This window comes from Perca fluviatilis, chromosome 7, assembly GCF_010015445.1.
Source record: "Perca fluviatilis chromosome 7, GENO_Pfluv_1.0, whole genome shotgun sequence".
NCBI lineage: Eukaryota > Metazoa > Chordata > Actinopteri > Perciformes > Percidae > Perca > Perca fluviatilis.
This window is the reverse complement of record NC_053118.1, coordinates 7,004,604-7,030,964: the sequence shown is the minus strand read 5'-3', so window position 1 is coordinate 7,030,964 and position 26,361 is coordinate 7,004,604. Positions and strand designations below refer to the sequence as shown.

The 26,361-nt window shown below is 40.6% G+C and overlaps 1 protein-coding gene across 1 annotated transcript; it reads right to left on the bottom strand.

Annotated features, from left to right (window-relative positions):
- Nucleotides 1–1,203: 1,203 nt before the first annotated feature.
- On the bottom strand, nt 1,204–26,361 carry LOC120562880 (pituitary tumor-transforming gene 1 protein-interacting protein). The gene is made up of 7 exons (XM_039806809.1): nt 26,071–26,361; nt 25,799–25,845; nt 24,399–24,507; nt 20,565–20,679; nt 18,486–18,551; nt 6,575–6,621; nt 1,204–1,669 (listed from the first exon to the last, which is right to left on the bottom strand). Exons 1-7 carry the CDS (start codon nt 26,189–26,191, stop codon nt 1,620–1,622), a joined length of 555 nt encoding a protein of 184 aa, XP_039662743.1. The 5' UTR covers nt 26,192–26,361; the 3' UTR covers nt 1,204–1,619.

The following is a 26,361-nucleotide window of genomic DNA, read 5'->3' as shown; positions in this document are numbered from 1 at the left end:
CCATCATTACCTAATGATTTGACATTTGAATATCTGAATATTTCATAAAATTGGTATTGAAAAAAAGTATTGTTAGCAACTGGTATCGAAGTCAAGGTATTGGTACAGGTATCGGTAATTTCAGAACAATACCCAGCTCTAGGCTACATTTACATTGCCTAAAAACCAAAACGTAGCAGAGTTTTGAGCCAAAAGTGATCTCCGTGCACACAAATGTTTTTAGCTCCAGTAGAAGAACTAATAGCCAGGCCTAACTCTATATCTCATAACTCACCAATTTTCTCGTACAATGGGCATAAACAACAGGCATCATGTATACTCCGCCCATTGCTAGTAGTTGCCATGGTAACGTTAGTAGCTTTAATCTCAGAGAGCAAGACGTCGTGACCGATAAGACCCAATCAGGAGGAGAAACGTTGGCGTCAGTGTCGGCGTTGCCAAAGGTCTCCGTTTGCGGCCGTTGAGACTGCAACACAACCCCGCAGAGTCCAAACCAAAAACGGGTCAGAAGAGTTTCCAAATGTCTCCGGTTTAGGGGCTCGAAGAAAAAGACATTCCCTTTTAAACCAAAACGTATATCCCTATAGTCTTTGGCTACTGCTGGAAGACACAGCAGCAATCTGCATTCACTGGCTTATCCTCTTCTTATTTAGCCTATAAATCTAGACGCACCCTAGCTGCAGCAAATGTAATTTGCCAGGGCGAGCAGGAAAAACCAAACTCTAGTCAGGCCAATCACGTATAGAGTTGGTGGGCGGGTTTAACATAATGACGGCAGAGTTGCTACGGTTGAATTCCCTGCTACTTGAAAACAAAGAAGATGGCTGCTGCTGCTGCTGGTGAACAGCGGTCTTCATGAAGACTTGGAGTTCAGCTTTTCTTTGACAAAAGAACAAAGAACGGCAGAGAAATCATTCTTAAAAAAGGAAGATGTGTTCGGAGTTTTGCCGACCGGATACGGCAAAAGTTTAATCTACTGTATCAACTAGCGTTGCTCTGCCTGGTTGTAGAGCTATCCTATTGGGTGCAGAGAGAATTTGAAAGACAACAGTTTATCCCGCCCCTCGGATTGAGCCCTGCCAATGGTGAGTTCCCAGACCCAACATCTGGATGTGGGTCTGGCTTGTCAGCCTACTTCTTAACATTCTGCACAGAAAAGCTACAAAATCTCACAAAAACTCAGAAGAAATGAACAAAGCCTTATTGTTGAAAGATAAGGTCATTTTATTCATGTGACAGAACACATCTGGGGTACAATCAATATTTGGGATTTTTATTAAATCCATACTATATGTACAAAGTGCAAAGACTGATATGAAACTACAACATTTAAAAATAGATCACGCACATAAAGAAAGAAGGCAAAAGAACTTTGCAGGAAGTTTTAAAACAAGCTTCAACTCACAACAGTGCATCCTCAGCAGGAATAAAGACTGTGTTATTGTTTAATAAAATGTAAAAGGGTGATTTCTGTCTGAATTGGATCATTTTGAACGAGGGGCGCTCAGCAGTATTTTGTCTCATTGTTCTGCGGTTTGCGTGAGCAACGGGCATCACTCGAGCTGAAACTAAGCGCCAGCTCCACATGCTGCCGGTGGAACTCCTCCAGCGCAGCTGCTTCACTCATTCTCAAACTTGCTGTATGGGTGGTCCGAGTCGCTCATCAGACCTGCGAGGAGGAAAGAGGGAGGAGGAGGCGGAGAGAGTGGACACAAAAGAAAAACACACAAGTTCATGGCGGATCGAGGGACATGATGCTGCGTTCTTCTGGAAAATCCACCGTAGCTATTCTTGCATCTTTAAAAATCAGATGTTCAGTGCTTCGCTGAGATGGTTCAATTTATCAAATGCAATGTTTACTCTCTTGATTACAATCAACAGGAACTAACAATCTGCTAGAGTGCGTTGAAAGACACAGAGACAAAACCAAATAAAACAACCTGAGCAAATCAAACCCCAGCCAACACCACATGTTCTGAAATCATTTTTGAAACAAAGAAATTGAAGGAATACGCCACCGTTTGTTGAAATAGGGCTCATCACGGTCTACCCTGGCTGTAGATAGGTGGGCCAATGCATTTTTTTTGTCTCAGTGCAAGTAATTAGGTTGTTTTTTTGTCGGCTCACTTTTACTCACAACATGCTAACCGGCAACATAGGATTCCATTCACTACGCTAAGCTAACTAGCGGTGCCGCTGCCGGTGTTGCACCAGACCAAAACAATGCATGCACAAGAAATGCGTTGGCCCACCTATCTACAGCTAGGGGGGACCGTGATAAGCCCTATTTCAACAAACGGTGGCGTATCCCTTTAAGGTAACACTTTACTTGAAGGTACAGTACAGGCCAACTTCTCATTCAATGCGTTTCCTTTTTATTTTCATGACTCTTTACATTGTAGATTCTCACTGAAGGCATCAAAACTATGAATGAACACATATGGAATTATGTACTTAACACAAAAGTGTGAAATAACTGAAAACATGTCTTATATTTTAGATTCTTCAAAAGTAGCCACCCTTTGCTTTTTTATTAATAAGGGAAAGAATTCCACTAATTAACCCTGACAAAGCACACCTGTGAAGGTAAAACCATTTCAGGTGACTACCTCATGAAGCTCATTGAGAGAACACCAAGGGTTTGCAGAGTTATCAAAAAAAGCAAAGCTTTGAAAGGTGTACAAAAAACGAAATGATTTATAGAGTTTTTTTTTCTTTACGTAGGGTATGTGAACAACACATTCCAAAGTTGTCTGAACCAGAAACACATTTGAACAGCTCAAGTCATAGATGTGTGTACTAGCTGTGGATTTGTATTTTTAATTTTCTTTTTTTACAGTATATGTCTGTAGGGGTACATGATGATTAAAGAGTTAACTGGAACCCAGTCAAAAAAGAAAAAAAGTGCTGACAAAACAACAGCTGGGCTGAAGGCCTTCCAAAGGCAGCTGAGGGAATTTGAGGATCTCAGAACTAGAATATAGGTCTTTATATGCTGACATCACATGACAAGGAAACCTTAAGACCATGAGATGTTAGCATGGAGAGGTTAGACAGTCAAACAGTGGTGCTGTTAGGTCTGATTCATGAAAATTGAATTCTGGTGTGGGGGGGGGGGGGGGTTAAAGAACAAGAACAGCTCCAACATGTGACCCCCCCCCCTAAAACCTTTCAGCTTGCGTACACTTTAAACAACCAAGATGTAACGAGCTCCAGAGTTGTTGTTTATAGGTGCTGTAATTATAACTCAACACATCCCTTGGTATATCATTTTAAACCATTTTTCATTTTGCCGAATAACGTCCTGCCCCCCCCTCAAGGAATCATCGGCTGCCTTCAACGATCCTCAACGTCAGAGAGGCAGCGCTTTAAGTAAGTAACACGACTATTGTTTAGTCCCACCGAGGATGTAATGCAGCTCCCTGCATTGTGTTTTACAGAAGGGACCAGAACGGGTGGGATAGCAGTGCAGCCTCGTCTGCGATCCCTGTGGAAGTAAACTAATGAGAGCAGGAGGCCCGAGGAACAGACCACCATCCATCACTCTGTCATGTTGTCAGTACACAAAAACCACATAACCTGCCATCTTAGCTCAGTGATGCCGCCAGGGGACTCGCTGCTAACTAGGCTAACTAGAAAAATATCTAATACTGCAATTGCGATATGATTCACGATATTGGAGGGAATGATCATTTTTGTTGTTATTATTCTCATTTTCATAAAAATATATATTTAGGATTAGGATATTGCCCTAATCCATATTGCGATTTCGATATAATTGTGAATAATTGTGCAGCTCTACTACTAACCATACACTGTAAAAAAAAAAAATAAATACTAGCTTTCCCCATCCATATGGTTAAGTCCAAACTTGGCTTCCTTTACAGAAAGCGCTCCACTTTCACCAATTCTGCCAAACTCACTCTCATTCAACTGACCATTCTACCTATGTTAGATTATGGTGACACTATATAAAGGGTTGCTTGCAAAAGCACTGTATTAAAACTCGACACTCTGTACTACTCTGCTATAGATACTGGTATCGGTATCAGCTCCGATACTGCCTAAAACGCTGGTATCGGTATGGAAAAATACTGGAGTTTATGCACCAATCCGATACCATGTAATAAAGCCCTATAGAAAATCTACGTTAAAGTAGTTTATGTTCTTTTTCCGTTATAACTGACTGTCAAACTGGATAATAAAAGAAAGTTCTGGGGCATTCATTGTTTGTATTTGTTCATGTTTCACAAAGAGTTTAACCTGTGCCAGACAGACAACAAAGATAGAAATAATATCACATCCATACAGGGATAGTAGTCTACAGTTGTTAAAACATAATCAAATATATGACACACTGGTATTGGATTGGTACTCAGTATCGGCCGATACGCAAATTCAGTAATCGGAATCGGTAAGCAAAAAATGGTATCGGGCCATCTCTACTCTGCTACCCAGTTTGCCACAAATGCCCCTTTATACATACCACTGGACCCTTTATTCACCAGTCACCTGGCCCTCCCTTGACACTGGCCGTAAGATTCACTGGTTCACTTTCATTTACAAGACCCTTCTTGGCCGATCACCTTATGTCACCTGCTGCAGCCAAAGTTTGTCACATACAACACCCGTTCCTCACTTCATCTTCTCGCAACTGGAATTTTTGCAGAGCGCAAAAGACTCTTAAACTGGACAAACTAATTTCCATTTTCATCCTTCAAAGCCCCCGTATCATCCTTGTTCCCTGACATATGCAGTTGCTTCTCCACATCATCATTTTCCAGCTAACTATGTGTATGGTTTCTCCCTCTCTTACTCACCCATGTACACGTGTGTTCCTCTCGGTTTACGTGTCTACTGCTGTCTGTGTTGTATTTCAAATTGTACTTCATGTCATTTAAACTGTATGTATTTCTAATGCTTTTTATTTTCTAGCCCTCCTTACCTTTCTCCTAAGCGGCTTTGCCACTTGTCAGGCTGCCATTGTAAATAAGAACCTGTTCTTAACGACTTGCTTGAAAAAATGAAGAGTGAAAAAAAAAAACAAAACATATATATATATATATATATATATATATATATATATAGGAGGGAATGATCATTTTTGTTATTATTCTCATAAATATATATTTATGATTAGGATTTTGCCCTAGTCCTGGTATGTATATGTATGTATGTATATGTATATGTGTATATATATAGAAAAAGCAGTGACTTCACCCATTGGTTTGTGGCCTCAAGTTTGGCAATTTGGCCATCTAGCATTTGTTTGTGCTCTTAAACAGTTTGATTAATACCACATTGTTGGAGAGGGCGAATAACTCATCTTGCAGAGTTCCCCATGCACTGGGTGACTATTAAGGAATCTGATTTTGCCCTATTTTGACTGTAGTGACAGGCTTGCAACATGTCACTGTTGCTCCACACAGACCTGGATGGTACAGGCTATCACACCAAAGACAACCCTTTGTCTGTTGCCTCAGTGATCTGTAGCATCCGGCTCACAGTCTAAGGGGACTTGCATTTGACACCACTGTAAGATAAATTATGCTTAGATTGATTTAAGCAGACAGGAGTTAGTGTAACCTATATGTGACCCGAATTGCCTTGCTTGAGGACAGAAGGCATGTACTGCTGAATAATGCATTGCTGGCACAGGGTTATGGAAATGAAAGTCAATGACAATGTCCTGGAAAATCTGAAACCAAGTCAACATGCATCTGAGACAAAGCTGACATTAACAGAACAGAGAGGCACTGTGTGGGACTTCCTGATCAACTCAAGGTTTATACATCTCAGGGAGAGGTGGGTACTGGGTCCGTCAAACCATCATTTAAGAGGTTAAATGGAGTATATATGGTAATTAGGGCTGTCAAAATTAATGCGTTTATAACGTAAATTCCTTTTAAAGGGCACAATGTTTTTTTAACGTGCAATTGGCGCACGCGCGTTCTGTGATTTTGCTCTGTAGTTTGGGAAAAAGCAGCAGCAGTAATGTTGACAGTGTTGCCAACATGTTTTTTCTATTGCATTTCATTCCCAGGCATGCGGTGCACAGAGCCTGGGTTAATAAAAACTAAACAGCGATGGATTAAGAAAAGTCTCTTTTGAATGGCAAGTTGAGTTTCAAAGTCCTTCCAGATGGTTCTCTCCACAAGACTAAAGTTACCTGCTCGTACTGTCCATGTCAACTGAGTTACCAATGGAGTAGTCAAGTCTCAAATAGCCTACCACTTGAGCATTACAAACTTGAAAAAAATATAATTTTAACGTACATTTAGAACAGATAAAGTGAGTTAACTATGGATTATGGGCGCTGGGCGGCTCAGTTGGTGGAGCGCACCCATACTGTATATTGAGGTTTATTCATGGATGCAGAGGTCCAGGGTTTGAATATGACCTGTGGGAATTTCCTGCATGTCTTCTCCATCTCTCTCCCCTTTCATATCTATGATGTCCTGATGATTTAAGGCAGAAATTCTCCCCCCCCCCCAAAAAAAAAACTGGACACTCATGCGATTAATCGATTGACAGCCCTAATGGTTGTACACTGTAGACCAAGATTCATACGTACCATACTTCTTGCGGATCTGATCGTGCCTTGCCTTTCTCTCCACGTTCCTGTAAAGAAACAGAAGAAGAACCAAAGTTAAGTTATTTCACAGCTCAGAAAAATATTTCACTTTCACACCTGTAGTTTGGTTTATTTGGTCCGGCCAAAGGGGGAAAACAAATGTCATTGTTGTGTTTAGGCACAGGTGCGTTTAGGGAGTGTTCCAAATCCACTTTTGCTAGTTTGACGGCGGATAAAAAGGGTCCGTGCGCTGGGCGCATGGTTCAAAAGGGTTGTACTTATGTCTTCATTAATCATAGGTGTGTTTTGGGCGTAACATGCAATAAACCAATCAGAGGGTCATCTCCCATTCCCTTTAAAAGCCAGGTGCGTTTGGACCTTGGAGCATTGCTATTATGATGGAGGATTTGCTGAGCAGAAAGGAGAGATTTTCAGGAGAAGAAACTAATCTGCTCGTGCGTGAAGTGAAAGTGCGCAAGCAGATCATATAATACTTTTTCACATTGTAAGATTTTTACTTTTAATCTTTTGCACGTTTGTGTGCCGCTGGGCGTCCCTGTGTGTGTAACAAGCATAGGGTGCACGCGCTGTGCACGAGCCTAGGAGCATTTACTAATGCACTGTTAAAATAACAATGACATTTACTTCAGACCAGGTTTTTGATGGTCAATGGTGCGATCACTTTCCGCTGCCTCAAAATAGCAATACGCCAAGAATGCACCTGAACACACCTCCCTGTAAGACCAGCATGCCCATGGGCGCACAGATGGGCGCAAGTGCATTTGCTATTTAAATGACGCCGGCGCTGGACGGGAAATTGACAACTGTGTCGGTCTTAAACTAGCAAAGACACTTCGGGCTTTTTCGGGCTTTGAGCTGCGCAGCGCCGGGGGCAAGATAGCGCCTGAAGTCACATGGACTTACAGGTAACATTAACTGGACAATGTGAGTGATGTCATCCAACATCATCAGCACAAAACCTCCAAATATCAAAAGGGACACAAGCATGTATCAGGGTAATGTAGCGGATTTGCTAATGAGCATTCATGTTGCGATGCTTACCAAATGATCCTTCATAATAAAATACACATCAATTAAAAAGGACACTTTCTTCACATCACTTTCTTGACAGTTCACAATCAGAAGAGGGGACTTTAAGTTTAGCTTTGGAACAGTCTTGCATTGCTAGTCCACACAGCATTCTGGGATGCGAGAAGAACGTGCTCTGGTTTATTGGCATTTCTTTAAACCAATCACAATCATCTTGGGTGGTGCTAAGCTCCGGACACAGTAATGGTGCCTCTTCAAAATAGCCTCCGGAAGGAACTCGTTTTGGTGGAACATGTGTATGTTCAAAGGTTGTTTTAGTCGTGCGACAGAAAACTCAGATTGGACAGATAGTCTAGTTAGTGAGATCTGAGGAGCAGTTAACCATAGTCCTGATAAATCCACCGCAGTTTAGAACGCCACCACAAAGAAAGCTGAAGGTGACATCCGGCAGAATTTCCAGCAGCACCTGAACAATCACGGAAGTCGAACGTCGTCGAAATAGACTAGCTTTTAAATTGTTGCTTAAATCGCATGCTGTATTTATTACCACAGAATTCTGTGGCTGGTCTGCTTTCCTTTTCCACCATGAACCCCACCAATCTGCCGTTTGGGTTAAGTCATACTTTCACTCGTTGCAGACTTCGCTGCATTTAGATGGCAGCGAAACCCAAACAGAGCAACAGGCCTGCTGTCAGTCCATAACTCAGCCTTTCTAAGGAGTTACAAAAGCCTGGGAGGAAGTTTTTGTGGTCGGGGCCTACAGGGCCTTCACACTTCAATTCCTCTCTGCACAAAAAGCTTGTGTAAATCAGTCGGTGTTTTATTGCCAAGTAATCTGTGAGCAATCAGGGCGCCTGAGCTCTGCCTGCCATCTGTCCCCCTCCACCCTGCTGCCAGCTTGTATGCAACTAATTGACTGACATGTTCACACACTCCCTCTACATAGATATGGCTGCGTTCAACAAGTGGGAAGTGAAGAAAGAGGGGAAAAAGGCAAGTGGAAAGATGGAATCTTATCCAGCACTCATCCTGGAAAATGCTGAGCTACAACTGAAGGCAACAGAGAGCTTCATTTCCAGAAGATGTTGAAGGTTCTGCTCCATTACTTCAAGGTTTCGTCACTACATTCAGACATTGGTCGTTTAGCTCGTTCGTTTGTCCCTAGATAATCAGTGATCTGTGTCCATGTGGACAACTTGGCAGCCATTTGTGTGGCACTATTGCCATTAAACATGTGTCCCACTGGTTGCTTACGGCATTGCAGGGGCCGACAAATGAACTGTGTAAAAAAAAGAAAAAAAGAATGGAACTATAAATAAAAAAAGAGCGCTCTGCCGCTGACAGCAAACTGACAAGTCAAGTTAAAGATGGACAGATTTTTTCTCAGCAAGGAAGAGAAAAGCAGGTGATGCTCATTAAAACAAATCAGTCAAACACTTCAGTCAAGAAAACGTGAAGTCTACCTTCAAGTTTACCATCAATATTATATGAATAATATTAAAATCAATATTGAAGAGTTATTTTGATATTTTTCAACCTGGACCCTGTTGTCCCATGAATTGGTGTCTGAGTGACTAATGTGAACAAAAAATCTTTGAAATTGGTCCAGTATTGAGCGAGAATTCAGTAACCTGCAATTTAACTCTATAGGGCAAATGCACACTGTCAATTTGCATCCACTGTAATGCTGTTTTTGACAGTGACAGGCTCAGCTTATTATTCTAAGTGTCTGACAACATTATGGAAAGGATCCCTTCAGAGATAGACCTTTTTGTTAAAGAGCAGGATCCAAAGACTGGGAGCCAGCATACTTTCACGTCAATGGATGAATTTCTGTTAATTTTCAATGTAGTGCGTTTTACAATGATGAAATTACTGTTTAATTACTAACCTCTGTTGGGATCCTTTCCTTAATGTCATCAGACACATAATACAATCTGAGCCTGTCAGTGGCACAACACTTTTAGCGGATGGAAATTTAAGGTGTGCATTAACATTACATTGCAGCTTATTTCGCTGCTGCCGACGCTCCAGGTTGAAAAATACCAAAGTTACACTTTAAGGGAGAACTCTGTGTTTTGACTTTGTTGCCTTTTAGGCTAAATTTAAGTTCTATTAAATTTATATTTAACTATTTGTCACTAGTTTTCCCAGTACGGTTACTGGTTGATGAAGATTCAATCAATTTATGTCTCATCCATTACGCCTTTTTTGCTTTCCAAAGGGTGGCATGAAAAAAAGGGTTTGGGACCACCTAGGAGAATATTTATTGGCTATTGTACACTAAGCCGCTTTCTTTTTGAAGTAGGAAAAACTAAAAAGGTAAAGTTAAATCTGGGTGGATTTGGATTATCATATTTAACAGTGTTTTATTATACAGACTTCTAAAGCTAGAATAGACCTTTTTACAGTGAACATTTTGACATAGTAGGACAAGCACAGGTCAAATTGATAACAATACCTATAGCTCAGTTCCATTAAAGTGTCTCAGTACGCTATTCCAGTGAGCCAGCATGCACAATACCAGGACCTCTACTAAGTGGAATGCAGCCATCATTAATGTTACTAAATACAAATGCGCTTTTCCTACAAGACTATGGAGGAAATATTTATTCATAATTCAAATTGAAAGTCCAAAGAGAAAACGAAGCGAGTTCAAATTAATATATATATATATATATATATATATATATATATATAAAAAAAAATCCAATTATCCATTTGGATTTAACATTTGGCTTTTTGATTTCAATTTAATACTGGCTTTTAATTTTAATTTAATATTTGGCTTTTTGATTTCAATTTAACATTGGCTTTTAATTTTAATTTAATATTTGGCATTTCAATTTCCATTTAACATTGCCTTTTCGTTTGGACTTAACACATGTCAATGTAAATGAGGAGGTGTGGGCCAAAGGCTGGTGGGAGGGTCTGAAACGAAAAGGGGTGCAGAGGCACCTTATGAGCAGCAGGGGGAGTATGGAGTTATATTCCTATCTTTAATCAAGAGCGCATTCTTTCAATTTGAGAGCATTTCTCACTGATATTACGTTCAGATTTTGTAATAATTTCCCTCAAAACCTTGCTCTCACACTCAAATAGTCACTGCTCGCGCTTGGATTTGCTCTGCTTGTGCTCAAAGTTTGTGCTCGCGCTTGGATTTGCTCTGCTTGTGCTCAAAGTTTGTGCTCGCTTGGATTTGCTCTGCTTGCACTCAAACTTTCTGCTTGGACTCAGATATGTTGTTGTTTGGACAGATTTCCTGCTCTCAGCTTTGAACCTTTTCCTTCTCCTGCGCACTCAGGCTGATTCTGCTCACTTGCTTTCTGCAAAGTTTCTCCCCCGTTTTTTTTTCCCGCTTTTGATTTTTTTGTGTGTTATAACCCTATCAAAAGTCAACAACCAATAGAATGCCAGCTGTAGTGTTGACCAATGAAATGATCCCAACCCCCGTTGAGGGTGCGTTCACTTTACTTTAGAACGTCTGTGGGGCGGCTGCACTGTAACCTGACTGTAACCAAGTTTATATATCCCCGCGCCCGTTTATAGCTTTATTATAAGTATATGTCAACATTGTGCACAGAATGGTTGCGCGCCTTTCACCTGCACCCGTCAGGAAACGGGAGAAAGCTTTGAAGTGGGACGTATGAAGTTATGTCCACAACTACGAGGGTGAGTAACATAACTTAAGCACCTAGCTAGCTAGCTAGCTAGCATATGGTGCTAGCATATAGCCTAGCTTGATGTCCAGAAACAAATATATGTTCTTTATTGTATAGCTAGCTAGATTGAACGACATATGACGGACAGTATGTGTATATGTGATGACCCTACTTTGTATTTTTTCCTCGTTTGGTTAACCATGTTCCTGGGATTTGGCTAATTTCATGTTAGAGCCAGTAGTAAAACCTAAACTGTAATATAACTGAAAGAACACAAGAAACTGGATTGTTTGTGTCAGTTTTTGCATCACTGTTGTGTGTTGTTCATCAGAATTTAGTCTTCATTCCTTCATATAACATTAGTTTGAAAATAGATTCATAGCAATCTGTATAAAACATAATGTTAAGTTCAATTTTATCACTATAATAAAAACAGATCTAGAAATGATATGGTTTCTTATTTGCTCCTTAAATAGCAGTTATTTGTTTAATTAATACAAAGCAAACTGAAAAAACAAGTATTTTGTTTTACTTTTTTTTCATCCAGGTGGGGCTGAGGGGTTTGACCCCTGTTGATCTGTGTGTGTCATATCACCAACCCATGACAGCTAGAATTCACCCTGCTACTCCAGATCTACCTGCTGTACGGCTGGCTACAGACTACAACCATCTGCTCAAGATCTACCTACTGTATGACTGGCTACAGACTACAACCATCTGCAAGTTTTGTTTGTAGTGAACATCATCAACAGCTGCACTTAAAGTCTCTTGGGTTCATATGGGACTTGGTTGTTCTCCATACTGCATCAAACACTGTATTATTTTTTTGTGTTATATTAGTACAGACAACAGTAAGTATCATTACTTAATCACAGTATATATTGTTCTGGTGTACACTGTTGACTTGACTCCATGCTATTGACTATACTTTAGCTTGCCACCTTATAACTTTACCTTAATTGCTCTTGTATAGTTAATTTATCTTCTGCTAGTTGTACATACCTCCTATTTAATTGAATTATTCTTAATTTGTGTTGCCATACCTGAATCATCCCTCTTGTGAACACTAGGCCTACCTTATCTTTATTCATAACCCTGCTCACAAACTCACCTGAACCTGGGTCATCTGTTTGCCAATATCAATGTTCCTGCTACAGTAAATCCTATAGGCACATTGTACTGCTTCACCGTAGTATGAACCATACACTTTTAAGGTTTCGTGTCAAATATTGTGCAATTTGTTATGAATTACTCATTGTTTTGACAAGGTAAATTAAAGCTATTTACCAAGTGTCAGCTCTGGTAAATTTAATTGTACTGTTTTTTTTATAAATGTTATGGAACATGAAAAAACAATTTGCCTTGATCAGGGTTTTAATTTGTTGCAAATGTGAACATGGTTATAATAATCTGTATCTTATTGCTCTGAAAAACTACAATGATTTAAGAAATAGCAGTGATACTTATCAACATTTATTGAATTGATTGAATATATGGGCAGACATTACAGGCACCTATTCATGTCAACAGAGAAAACAATAATTTGTTCTCTCTTTTATCACTTTGATTATACGCTGATGGTGCAGAGAAGGGTGAAGTCCTTGTAGATGGCACTTTGAGGACAGACCGATCCAGGAACTCTCCACTGTTGTCTTTGTATAGTATGCTCCTATTAAAGACAGATTCATAGACATCAACACGTAATATATTAGGTGTACATAGCTTGCTTTAACATCATTACTATCTTACCTTACCTTCTCTGATTTGGTTTTGTGGACATCAGTAATTTTCTCTCCCAGGCCTGGTTGTGCACCCTGTGAATTTAAGCAAGAAACATAAGTGTATGTAACATGATTTTGCTATTATATTATTATTTTTACAATTGCATTATTATCAGACTTGCCAACCTTCTTGGTTTGTGCTACTGCTGCCTGTCCTCTGCACACAGGTGAGTGATGTGCTGACTGGCACAGGTCCATGCACATAGTGCAGCTGTGATGCAGCTCAACGGGTACTTAAGTCACACCTGGAAGAAGAGAAACAAACCAACAAAATACTTGTTCTTTCTGCTCAGTTTGCTTTGTATTAATTAAAAAAATTACATTTAAGTTGCAAATAAAGCATATCATCTCTAGATCTGTTTTATTAGTGGTGAAATTGTACTTAACAGACTGGGTCCGTGTACTTTTCGTTCATTTGATTTTCATTTCATAAACAGGTATTAAAAACAAATGGTTATTTGATTTTCGTTTTAAATCATGGGGATCAAACCTCCGGTGCTGGGTCTAATATTCTAATATTAGCTGCTGCAGCTAGCTAGCAGTTAGCTACCAGCCCTGTGAGCTTGGTCCCGCGGTTCGCTCCCAGGTGCTGACTGACTCTGGTCCGTCTGCAGAGCTGCGTTATCGGCTCTAGCTGACCTGGGAATCTACCGCTCGTGATTTATTCATATTTTATTTACTTTGCAGTGATATGCTATGCACTGATGTCAGGCAGGCTTGCTGCTGCTTTTTAGTCTGAGCCTGTGAGATAACTAAACTTCCTTTGAATATAACGTGCATATAAATGACGGGAATAAATAAAAGTCCCCCCGGGAAATAAATATAAGTAAAACATATGTATTTAGGCTATTGAACTATAATGACTAATGCCTATATATGTATTGCCTCATTTATGTATTTCATGTTCCATTTCATAGCCATATTTATTATGTAAAGGGGGCAAAAATGGACGATCAGTCGCTCAGGAAGTTATAGACTACAGTTTCCCTCAACAGCAGCCGGGACATTCTCGCTTAACACGTGAAAAAGCTTAACGTGGTAACTTAATGTACCTAAACAATGATCAATCAGATATCAATCAGTTATCAGTCACATAATGTCCATAATAATTGGACTTTGGGTTAGATTTTTTGACAGTTTTCAGTGGTTATGAGGAGCAATATGAGAGAGAAATTTGGTAATCATTGATCATTGTTTAGGTACATTAAACTACCTCTATTTGTTTCTGGACATCAAGCTAGGCCATATGCTAGCTAGCTAGGTGCTTAAGTTATGTTACTCACCCTCGTAGTTGTGGACATAACTTCATCGCCATCCCTTCAAAGCTTTCTCCGTTTCCTGGCCGGGTGCAGGTGAAAGGGTCGTCGCCATTCTGTGCACATTGTTGACATATACTTATAATAAAAGTGCTAACGGGGCGGGGGATATATAAACTTGGTTACAGTCAGGTTACAGTGCAGCCGCCCTCAACAGACGTTCTAAAGTAAAGTGAACGCACCCTCAACGGGGTTGGGATCATTTCATTGGTCAACACTACAGCTGGCATTCTATTGGTTGTTGACTTTTGATAGGGTTATAACACACAAAAATCCAAGCGCGCGGGAGAAATCCGAGAGCAGAAACTTTGCAAGTGAGCAGAATCAGCCTGAGTCGCGAGGAGAAGGTTCAAAGCTGAGAGCAGGAAATCTGTCCAAACAACAACATATCTGAGTCCAAGCAGAAAGTTTGAGTGCAAGCAGAGCAAATCCAAGCGCGAGCACAAACTTTGAGCACAAGCAGAGCAAATCCAAGCGCGAGCACAAACTTTGAGCTCAAGCAGAGCAAATCCAAGCGCGAGCAGTGACTATTTGAGTGTGAGAGCAAGGTTTTGAGGGAAATTATTACAAAATCTGAACGTAATATCAGTGAGAAATGCTCTCAAATTGAAAGAATGCGCTCTTGATTAAAGATAGGAATATAACTCCATAGGGGAGCTGACTGTTGGGGAACACACTGTTAAGCATCTGTCTGCAGCTTCAGGACATCGTATTTCTGTATTTATCTGATATGTTTGTCATTTTATCTCATATATTTTGTCACTTTTATCGAGAAATAAATACTTTTAAATCCAAAAACATCGTTCTTGTGACTTAACAGTACCTCTGAAGTACTACAACTAACATTTTTAATTTGATCTCGCTTCGTTTTCTCTTTGGACTTTCAATTTCTCTTTGGACTTTCAATTTGAATTATGAATAAATATTTCCTCCATACAAGACTTCTTACAAATTGCCGCTGTGAAAAAGGTCTTCTGCTGAGATGCACGAAAACATCTTTGCAAACTTAGCAGAGGAGGGTTGTATGGGTAGCCAACGTACACGCCCACCAAATCTCAACAATTAGTGCTGACCTGCACATAAAAACCAAGCCAATTGGTTAAAAACAGGAAACTAAATTCCTCTTTAAGGCTATTGACTTCAGTGTTTCCCACACATAGACTACACTATCAACATAGGCCGCCGCACATTGCGTTATTAATGAAAAAAATGTAACGCTATTTAAAACATGTTCTTCTGCATTTCCTTTCCCTGCTCTCCTCCGTCTCTCTGTCACTTGTGTCACACACACACACACACACACACACACACACACACACACACACACACACACACACACACACACACACACACACACACACACACACACACACACACACACACACACAGTGCAGTGTTTGGTGTTTTTAGCCCCCAACGTTGCCTTCCAGGCAGCGCGGCAATGGTTATAGTTAGGGTTAAGGTGAGGGTTAGCTGCCTGTAAGGCGACGTTGGAGGCTTAAAACACCATCGAGCCCACCGTGCACACAGCGTCTGTCTCCATAAAGGAGAGAAGAAATTCACAAGTTCACGAAAGGTTGGTATCTATCTCGTGAACACCTTTACACAATCACCGACCCGACTCTTAGCAGTTTGGGGTAAAATACAGTTGGGTTGTCGAGGTCAAAACACTATATGTATCAGCTGTGAATCAAATAAACGTATTATAAATAATGTTATGTCATTTTTCAGATGAGTATTGAAAAATATTTTCCGCGACTGAAAAAGGCACAGGTTGAGGATGAGGACCTGCCTGAACCGGAGGCATCAGTCAGAAACAGAGCTCAACAGTCCGATCAGTGTAATTAGTTATCTTATTAATTTGTTTACAATATTTTCACTTCAACCAGTGAAAGACAGGGTCGGGGAGAGAAAGAGATAGATTCGTTAGGCATTAAAGTAGGAGAGGAGGACAGCATCCATCCTCAGTTTTTGATACTTATTGTTACAACAACACCCCCCCCCCCGCCACAAATTGCTTTCTAATCTGTGGGAAACACTGTCTTATCATTGTACCGTCCATTCATGTTGATGAATCCAACTTCATTTTTTATTAACGGTTATAGTTATTAATTAATTATATTTATATAGCGCTTTATCATAGACACTGAAAGCGCTTCGGGGGGAGGACTACTCTCTAACACCACTGATGTGTAGCACCCACCTGGGTGATGCACGGCAGCCTTATGACGCCAGACGCTCACCACACATCAGCTTGGTAGAGAGGGAGGGGAACATATTTTTAGTGGTGGGGAAAACCGGAGTACCCGGAGAAAACCCACGCAGACACGGGGAGAACATGCAAACTCCACACAGAAAGGCCCGGGACGACCAGGGTTCGAACCACTAACCTTCTTGCTGTGAGGCCGCAGTGCTAACCGCTGGGCAACCGTGCTGCTTATATAGTGATTTGTTTACGGTCACATGGGTAAAAAAGATTTTGGTTCCTGTTCTTCTAATTTTCTTGACAATGTAACATACATGAACGTGAACAAATGACACCACTGTATGTTCGCCTACATGAAGCATGATCAGAGTTTAAGAAGGCCTAACAGCAAGGTCAAAGAGTTGCTAATGAAAATATTTTCATTATTTGGATATAATTTCTAATTCTGTGGGGTTTTTAAATGGCAATATCAGAGCATAATATCACTTAGCATTCAAAAAGCTGAATGGATCAATCTCTTGTAGGAGCCCAGGCTGCTCTCCAGCCTGGGCTCAGAGGACGATAAAGTTTCAGCGCTGTGAGATGGCTCTCCGGGGTCCAGGCAGCAGTGTCTGGAGGCACTAGGTCCGATGTATTCGAAAAGTCCTGTTCGCAACGTGAACTGCATCTATGTAGGTCACTGCACTAACTCCGACTTCAGAGATTTGATCATGCTCACAGCAGGAAACCCTTGCGAGATTCTGTGGCACGTGAGAGAAAAGCTCATAGAGGTTGGATAATTCAACTCACACTCTCTCAAACACACACTCTCTCAAACACACACTCTCTCTCTCTCTCTCACACTCTCACACTCTCTCTCTCTCTCACACACACACACACACACACACACACACACACACACACACACACACACACACACACACACACACACACACACACACACACACACACACACACACACACACACACACACACACACACACACACACACACACACACACACACACACACACACACACACACACACACACACCCACCCACCCCCTGGTGTTCCCAGCACTGCAAGTGATGATGATGATAAACCAGAGTTACTGACTCTGTTTCTGCTCGACTGCCTTGCTAACACATCACCCAGCCATCACTGCGGATGAATACAGTGGGAGCACTGGCACTAAATAGAAAGATGAGGCTGAAACATTTATTGGGTGCAGGAAGAGGAAGGCTTCCAGGTCTACCAATTCAGTGACTAGCACAGTGTTTCGTTGACAGTGGAGGGCACTCCACAGGAAGTAGCCCACTCTATTTATGAGTGCATTACCAAAGAGCAGCTGCTCAGCCTTGACAATCCAATTGGTGTTTTGGGATGCGAGTGGAGGAACACGGAGCTCCTCCTCTGGGACACGGATTTGTTGAGGCTACACACACACACGTGCACGCACACCAGTTGCTTGAATCCCAAACACACAACGGGCCCTTTTGTTGGAGACTATGAACTATTCCGTTGCAGGAAATCCCATGTAGGACCAGCTGGGATATCATGAGGCAAAAACACCCAACCGGTTGACAGAAAATGATTAGATCTTCAGGTCATTTGCTTAGTCTAATCTTTTTTTAGTTTGATACGATGATACAGCTAGCTGAAAAAAACTTTGTTTAACTTTAGTGCATCCGACTCCTGGAACAAATTACAGCACTTCCTTAAAATCAACTCATTTTTTGTACAATTTGGAAATCTTATGATGGTGTTGCTTCTTTTTTATGTTGCTGTTCTGTTTTTGTAATCTGATTCGATGACATTGTAAATGAGAGCGGCCCCTCAATAATCTCTTGAGGAGAAATAAAGGTTGAATGAATGAATTAATGAATTAATTAATGAATGAATGAATATGTTCTTACCGTTCCTCAGCGCGCTGTTTGATCTCCTCTCTCCTCCTGGCAAATATCTCATCATCTCCATCCGGCCTTGGGAAAAGGAGGCGTGAACAGTGTCAGAATTACAGAGCAAGAGAACAACAAAAACACGCTCATCCGGATGTGACATATGACATACAGTACATCTACATATTGCCACATTTGCCTGAGGGATATTCTTTTCACACAGCTCAACAACTTTGATTCCTGATTTGTCTCTGCAGCTTGAGAAACAAAAAAGAAAACTGTTGTTAAAAATTAAACAGAGCTTTTTCTACAGAAACAATGTGCGTCACCTTTGATAATGGAATTACTAACGTAAAAGAAGCGGCGCAATCAGGAGGTGAGAAAATAAAATTGCCTCTAGGAAATGTAACCACAGGGTCAATTGAAAACAGAATGTTTGGTGTGTGTGTGTGTGTGTGTGTTTCAGGCATATTCTCTATTTTATTTTCTTCTGACAGATGACAGACATGAACGCAACTCTAACACCCACAGGACTGTCAGTGTGTGACAGGCCAGCCTGCAGTTGATGGACTGACATGACATTTTCATTTCACTGCAGCACAATGACAGCACTACACACACAGTTGTCTTGTAAAGGAAGCTGAAGTTATGAAGCTACAAGAGAAACCGTGAATGCAGCCTTGATTCATGGGTGCTCCACTCGAGAGCTTCACTGCACTCAACAGTTGTTCGCCACAAAGCAATTAAGAACTCCCTTTTATTTGAGCACAGAGCTAATGTCACAGAGGAACTGAACTTTAATTCACAGACATGGCTGCCACCTTTATTAAAATGTTAATCTAACGCTTTAAGGTCACCAAGTTGCCAATGCATTGGCTATTAATGAAACCCACTACAACAGCACTACAATAGATCCTACCTTTCTGAGGCGTACCTAAGAGTTGTTGACTCAATTATACAGTCATGAGGTGATAGTCAGGGTTAGGCGATAGGCCAGACCTATTTCCACAGTGCTGCAGAAGAAGGTCTGGCAAAAGGAGCATACACTCCTGGATAAAATCACAATTGTCTTGGGCGGCGCTAAGCTCCGGACGCAGCGACGGTGACTCTGCAAAATAGTCTCGGGAAGGAACTTGTTTTGGTGGAACATTTGCACCCCGCAAAAGAAAACGCCTCATACAATATTAAATGAAGTACAGTAACGTGAGCTATTTAAAATCAGCTGGATACATGGTTAAACCTCATTAGCGCTTACCAGCGTATCTCTGTGTGTACTTTGTAGAGCTGGGCAATATATCAATATTATATTGATATCGTGATATGAGACTAGATATCGTCTTAGATTTTGGATATCGTAATAGGGCATAAGTGTTGTCATTTTCTGAACTTAGACTGTTGTAACTGTTCTATGATTTGCCTTTACCCACTTAGTCATTATATCCACATTACTGATGATTATTTATCAAAAATCTCATTGTGTAAATATTTTGTGAACGCACCAATAGTCAACACTACAATATCGTTGCGGTATCGATATTGACGTATTTGGTAAAAAATATCGTGATATTTGATTTTCTCCATATTGCCCAGCCCCAGTACTTCGTCCACAGCAATCCCACCAATCGGTCCCAAAACCTCCCAGTTAGAGAGGAAATGCCCTAATTCTTTGTGCCTCTTTACAATCATTCTCCGAAAGAACCAAGCAGGCCTGCCTTGTTGCACCGTCCAAATGTTCCTTAAAACTTGACATTTTCAGCATACTAACGTCGCTCAGAGGTTCCGGTTAATGTTGCTCGATGAGACCGAAGTTTAAAGTCAACACAAAGAGAGCAGAAAGTGAGGGACATCTGGCGGAATTTCCGGCAGGTGCTGCAACTATCCTGTAAATGAACAGTCGTTGATATAGACTAGTGCTGCATTGGACTGCATTTTCACCTCTGAACCTCCTGAAGAGATCATGCTTTTTGGTCTCTAACTAGAATAATCTGTAGATCTGTACAGTCTAAGTTCTTTGTGGTAACTGAAACGTGTTTTTTATACTTCTATCTATACGTTACAGTTGCACTAAAATGTCACAGACTTGTCATTTGACTTTACCTTGATCGGCGCTTCTTGCAGCAGCTGCAGCAGCAGTAGCAGCAGCATACAACAATGCTGAGGATGATGGCTCCGCCCAAGACAGCCAGGGTAATGATCAGGGCTTCAAAGTTCACTGAATCACACCAGAAGACCAATCATTAATATTCAATAATATCATTTGTTCTGAGGTCATATCATAAAAAAAAAAAACTGAAACTTTGGGTGCCTCTTTCCTTTGAATGGAAACATAAACTGAACTCATTTGGCAATGGTGCCCCCTGCTGACGTCTGGGCAACACTACAAGTCACCATAGTGTAACGATGAAACACTTCACTTTCATTTCCAGGGAAAACATAACAGAGTGAAACATAACCAAGACATTAATCAAGACTTGATTAGATCAGCGTTTGTGTCAACGCCCGACACCACTTCAGCAGCCGTATATAACGGTTTATCAGTTTGGTTGGAAACATATTAAAAGTAAAAACACCACTTTTCAAAGTCAGTGATAAAACACCTAAACTAGCAGCAGTAATTAGGTAACCACAGTGACACATGCAATGCACACCACTTTCCTGATTCTTTGAGGGACACTGTGGGTCAGCAACTTCCGTCTACTGTAGTAACTAGGAGGCTACGATAATGTTCCCCACTGTGGCTTTCATGACTTTCCCACAACTTTCCATATATAGCTTAAGGCACATTGAAAACATTAAAATGTTCTTCCCATACATCTGTTAGTATTGATTTTATAGTCTGCTATCCATAACAGTTGAGCTAAAAACTATCTATGGCATTAATGACTGAAACTACATTCTGTCTTATTTCCTGTAAAGGGATCTTTTTTGTGTAAAATACCCACACCACCCCCTTCACTTTAAAATGGATACATTCTCCTCAGGCCGTAGGTTCAGAGTAACAACGGGAGTAAAAACGGCCTTGTTCCCTGTGCAATAACTTGGCTTAATTTGTACATGCAATTTTAAAAAAATTTTATTTGAATTTTATTCGCCAATTTCGGACCCGGCGGATAATGCTTGTTTAGGCCTATCAATCTATCTCTATAAATGGCTGTGTTCTGGGATACCTAAGATCATTTTTATTGGGCTTTTCCGCCTTTAATTTTTGGACAGCTAGGTGAGAAAGGGGAGAGCGAGGGGGAAGACATGCAGGAAATTGTCACTGGTCTGATTCGAATCCTGGACCTCTGTGTCGAGGCATAAACCTCTCAGTATATGTGCGCTTGCTCTACCACTGATCCAACCCGGCCAAGTTCTGGGATAACTTTGATCAATGCGAAAATGATTTAATTCTGATGAGCCTCTGTGCAAGTTAAGGATGTATTTTATTTTACAAAAACTAAGGAAACTATTTTTACATTCAGTAATATTGCTGTTGCATTGCTCCATGCACCAGGTAGTTGTAGCCACAAACCCTGACTGGGCCATTTCATTTACACGAAAGTGTTAAAGCTATAGTGCGTAGTTTCTGTCTCCCCCATGAGAAATTCTAAGTAATGACAACAAAACTGTTGTTGCATCCACATGAGACAAGCCTTCCGTAACCGCGCACGCGCCCCCACTGACATTGCAGACATTTTATAACTGGAAAAACCACTTATAAAGACCCTGGTATTTAAACAAAAAAATTAGAGCACATTTCCAATTGAACATATGGCCATTAGGCCTCATTAAGGCCACTTCTGTCTCTGATCAGCCAAATGTTTGCCAGCATGTCTATTTTGTTTAATTTACTTGCATTTTTATATTTATTTCCCCTACACATCATCCAGTTAATGTTTTAAATGTTTGAGTAGGGCCACTCTGTATCTGCACTGTATTTATGTGAATTAACTGAGCTTTGGGCCTTAAAAAAAAAAAAGTGTAACACATGTTTGCGATTTGTTTATTGGTTAAACATGACTTCACCGAAAGAATTTGCAACCACAAAAATCCCTTAGCTGGATACTTTCTCCATCTGGCTGGCTACTCAGACATTAGGAGGAAATCCCTTTTTATTTCATTTCTGTACGTACTTTACTAGGCATGTTTCGGTGTGCACGGAGAGGAAATGGTTCTCTTCTATGAAGCTGATACAGAAAATCAACCATGCAAGAGAGGAAGCAGGTAAGAGTGCTGCAGGAAAGAGATCATAAGTTGACACTGAAGCAACATGAAGTGAACACAGGGTTTTGGCTGACTCCTCTCATCTAGCTTTGCAAATTGTGCCTTTCAGCGAAAACACGCCAGTGTTTGTCTAGAAGAACCATCCTGCAGCTATTTGCCTCTTAACTCTAACTAACCAGTTTTTCATAGCGCTAGATCATTTCAGGCACATGCGCCAAACCAAAAACACGGGAACATGTTTTTTAAACTGCTATTACGTGACATTCAAAGCTGAATTTGGCAGATTTGCTGACTTTGAGACTCCTAAATTCCCACAGAAGCAGAGGGTTTTCATATTCAGGCTGTGAAACATGTTGCTGTAAAAAATGTTACCGTTGTTATGCTTGATTTGCTAAATGCTATGATGGCTAAGGAACTTTTTTGCTGACTTTTGTAGGGCTTTATGTTGACAAAAATGCGAGAAAAAGAACTGACAAAATAAAAGCGACATGCGGTAATACAGTAAAAGATGTTTGACTTTTCAATGAAACAAAAGCATTGTCAAAAAACTAAAACGTGTCTGGCCCTTGATGCGATTCTCTTTTTCCAGTGTGGCCCTTAGTGAAAAGGAGTTTGACACCGCTGTTTAAGGACTTCCACCTGCACACGTGCATTTGACATCGCAGTTATTGTATTTGTTTATGATCTCCATTTTGCCTGTTAAAATGGCAATTAACTAGTCCATCTTCAGAGTAATGAACCAGGACATCCACTTCCTCATTCCAGTCGCCACTGTCTACATTCCCCTGAAACCCAAAACCATGATAACTATAGTTACCACTTGACTATTTTTTTTCCAACTGCTTCCTTCTATGTAGCCTGTAACGCATTTTGTAATAAAATGTCAAAATGTAATAAATGTATACCTCATTAAGCAATAACACCGGCATTGTGTAATAATCTGCCGCATTTTGAAATATAAACCTTGAACGCAGTATGTAATTAATGGAGTGATGTGTATTGTAATGAAAAAGGTAATACTAACCTACTGAACAAAAGTATATTTTTTAAATTAATTTGGAGTCACCACGATTCACACTAGAATTTATAAAACAAACATGACAATGTTATAGAAAATGAGTAAAGACATCCATTTTGATTGGTTATTACATATTGCACCAAATACCATTTGTGTAATAATAAAAAACAAACTCCCACGTTTTTGTAAGAACCGCCATATTACGTAATCATTTGTTACAAAAATGTGGAGAAATTGATTACACATTGGGTTGCGGTGTTTATCACAAAATTAGATTATTACATATTGTGGGTGTTATACATAATGAAGTGAATATTTATTGCACTTTGACATTTTGTATGTGTTTTTCCTACAAAAGGAGGATCTTTTGGCTTTTTAAACCAGTTTTGTTAATTGGTGCTTTATTTGTTTCTCAAATTGTCAGAACTAACAGGTTAATGCATAGATTTGTGTGACTTTTGTTAACAGACGTATTTACTGTACGCAAACCAATCATGCTCACTGCCATGCTTAGCCCCCCCTCCCATCCCCATTACATGATGCATTGTTACATTGCCTAATCCAATAAAGCCTTTTGTTTTTTCAGAGAGAACCACCCCTTTACAACTCCAGAGGGACAATAATTGCAGTCTTGTAAAGTGGCAAATGAAAGAGAAAAGCACACATAGTGACCATCTTTCACATCGTAATAGGACTGATCAACTCACACCAACACACTCCCCAACGGGCCTCGGCCAACTGGCACACCGACGCTGGAGGCAGCAGCCAGCTCACCGGGTACTCTGTGCAGTTGTTGTTGGTGAAGCACCACAGACACTGTGGAGACAAAACACAGAGATCAGCCCTCTGCATATGCTTCTATTAATATCTTAAATGTGCAGTAAGTAAGACTTATAAAACTAACTTTCTGTCATATTTGCTGAAACTGACCCTATGTTCCAGTAGAACTACATGAAGCAGGTAAAATAAATCTGGCTCCTCTGGCACCACCTACAGCCTGTAGTGTGATTTGAAAAAATCCACTGCTCCCTGTTCAGATGCACCAATCAGGGCCGGGGGAGAGTCTAACTGCGTGTCAATAAATGCTCATGCACATGCATTCATTCTCCCATGTGGGGGGAGGGGCTTAGGAGACTGTTTTGGACTTTAGCAGAAAGGGGGGAGGGACCGAGAAGTTGTCGACGTTCAAATTTTTGGGCCAAGTCCTGGATCTTCGCAATCCTACCTACGGCACCTTTAATTAGGACTGGGTACCAAATTCAATACTTTTTAGGCACCGACTGAATTGAAAATTGAAAATCGAAAATTGAAAAAAAATGCCTAGTCATTCAATACCAAATGTCTCTCATTTTCGGCTGGATGTCCATCACCTTCCTCTTCCTTTGGGTTTGGCGTTCTGAACTCTGGAGGATTTCTGAGGACTATGGTTAACTGCTCCTCAGATCTCTGCAGGGTAAATCCAGACAGCTAGCTAGACTATCTGTCCAATCTGAGTTTTCTGTTGCACGACTAAAACTACTTTCAACGTACACATGCCACGCTGGCGGTTAGAGTGGATCTTCAGTTGTGCTGTTGGAGGTTCAGTAACCCGCTTAACAAAAAAAACAAGAGATCATAAAATTATGACTAATGACAGCAGTTTGGCATGTTCGGGCAAAGGTCTGCTCTTATCTTTCAAACGCTGCTCTCTGATCACCAGCGCTGGAAGAAGCATTCAGATCCTTTATTGTAAAAGTACTAATACCACACTGTAATAATACTCTGTAAAAAGTAAAAGTCCTGCATTGAAAATGTTACTCAAGTAAAAGTATGTAGGGGTCATCAGGAAAATGTACTTAAAAACATCAGATTTTATGAACTACATGTGTTTTGTGTGCAGAAATATTAATGTGTAAAGTAACTAGTAACTAAAGCTGTCAGATGAATGTAGTGGAGTAAAAAGTACAATATTTCTCTCTGGAATGTAGCGGAGTAGAAGTAGAAAGTGGCATGAAAAATAAAGACTCAAGTAAAGTACAAGTAGCTCAACATTTGTACTTAAGTACAGTACTTGAGTAAATGTACTTTGTTACATTCCATCCCTGCTTACTACTTTTGGTAACCTTACCTTGGCATGTGGAACACAAGTGTCACAGTTTTTGAAAGACGAGCAGGCTGAAAAGAGAGATAAACAGAAACGTTACGTCAACTAGCTTAACGTTACCTGAATGTAAACAGTTACGTATTTAAAAAAAAAATTAAATTTCACTAGTTAGCTAGCTAACTCTGACGTACTAACCTACTTATAAACGGACATTAAAGTCTCTAATTACCATGCAAAATGGTACCTTTGTCAACTGTAAAAAACGACTGTACTTTTCGAGCTACGGTGTAACTTACGAAGTGGTGGTGGTGGAGATGTTTGGCATTCCCCCAGGCTAACAAAGCTGAGGCACAGCACGACGGCTCCACATAACACCAACTTGGTCGGTGTTTGTCTCTCGGTTGTAAAAAAAGACATCGTGAAAACTTTAAAACAGCTGGGAAAGCTTAACTGTGTCTAACAAAATACACAATATCTGCTCGTCTACAGTACACGCTCGCCTTTAGCACTCCGCGGTTCTCGATAAACACTGCTGTTTCTATTTTGCCTGGGACCAACGCCAACAACTGCTGTTACTTCCTGGTTCT

What these genes read in the sequence shown, in the direction of transcription:
- LOC120562880 (XM_039806809.1), bottom strand. Translation starts at nt 26,191, where the DNA reads ATGTCTTTTTTTACAACCGAGAGACAAACACCGACCAAGTTGGTGTTA. An exon ending in TGCAAGAAGCGCCGATCAAG is followed by an intron (nt 18,552 to 20,564) that starts GTAAAGTCAAAT and finishes CCTTTTCCCAAG; the next exon opens with GCCGGATGGAGATGATGAGA. An exon ending in AAACAGCGCGCTGAGGAACG is followed by an intron (nt 6,622 to 18,485) that starts GTAAGAACATAT and finishes GTTTCTTTACAG; the next exon opens with GAACGTGGAGAGAAAGGCAA.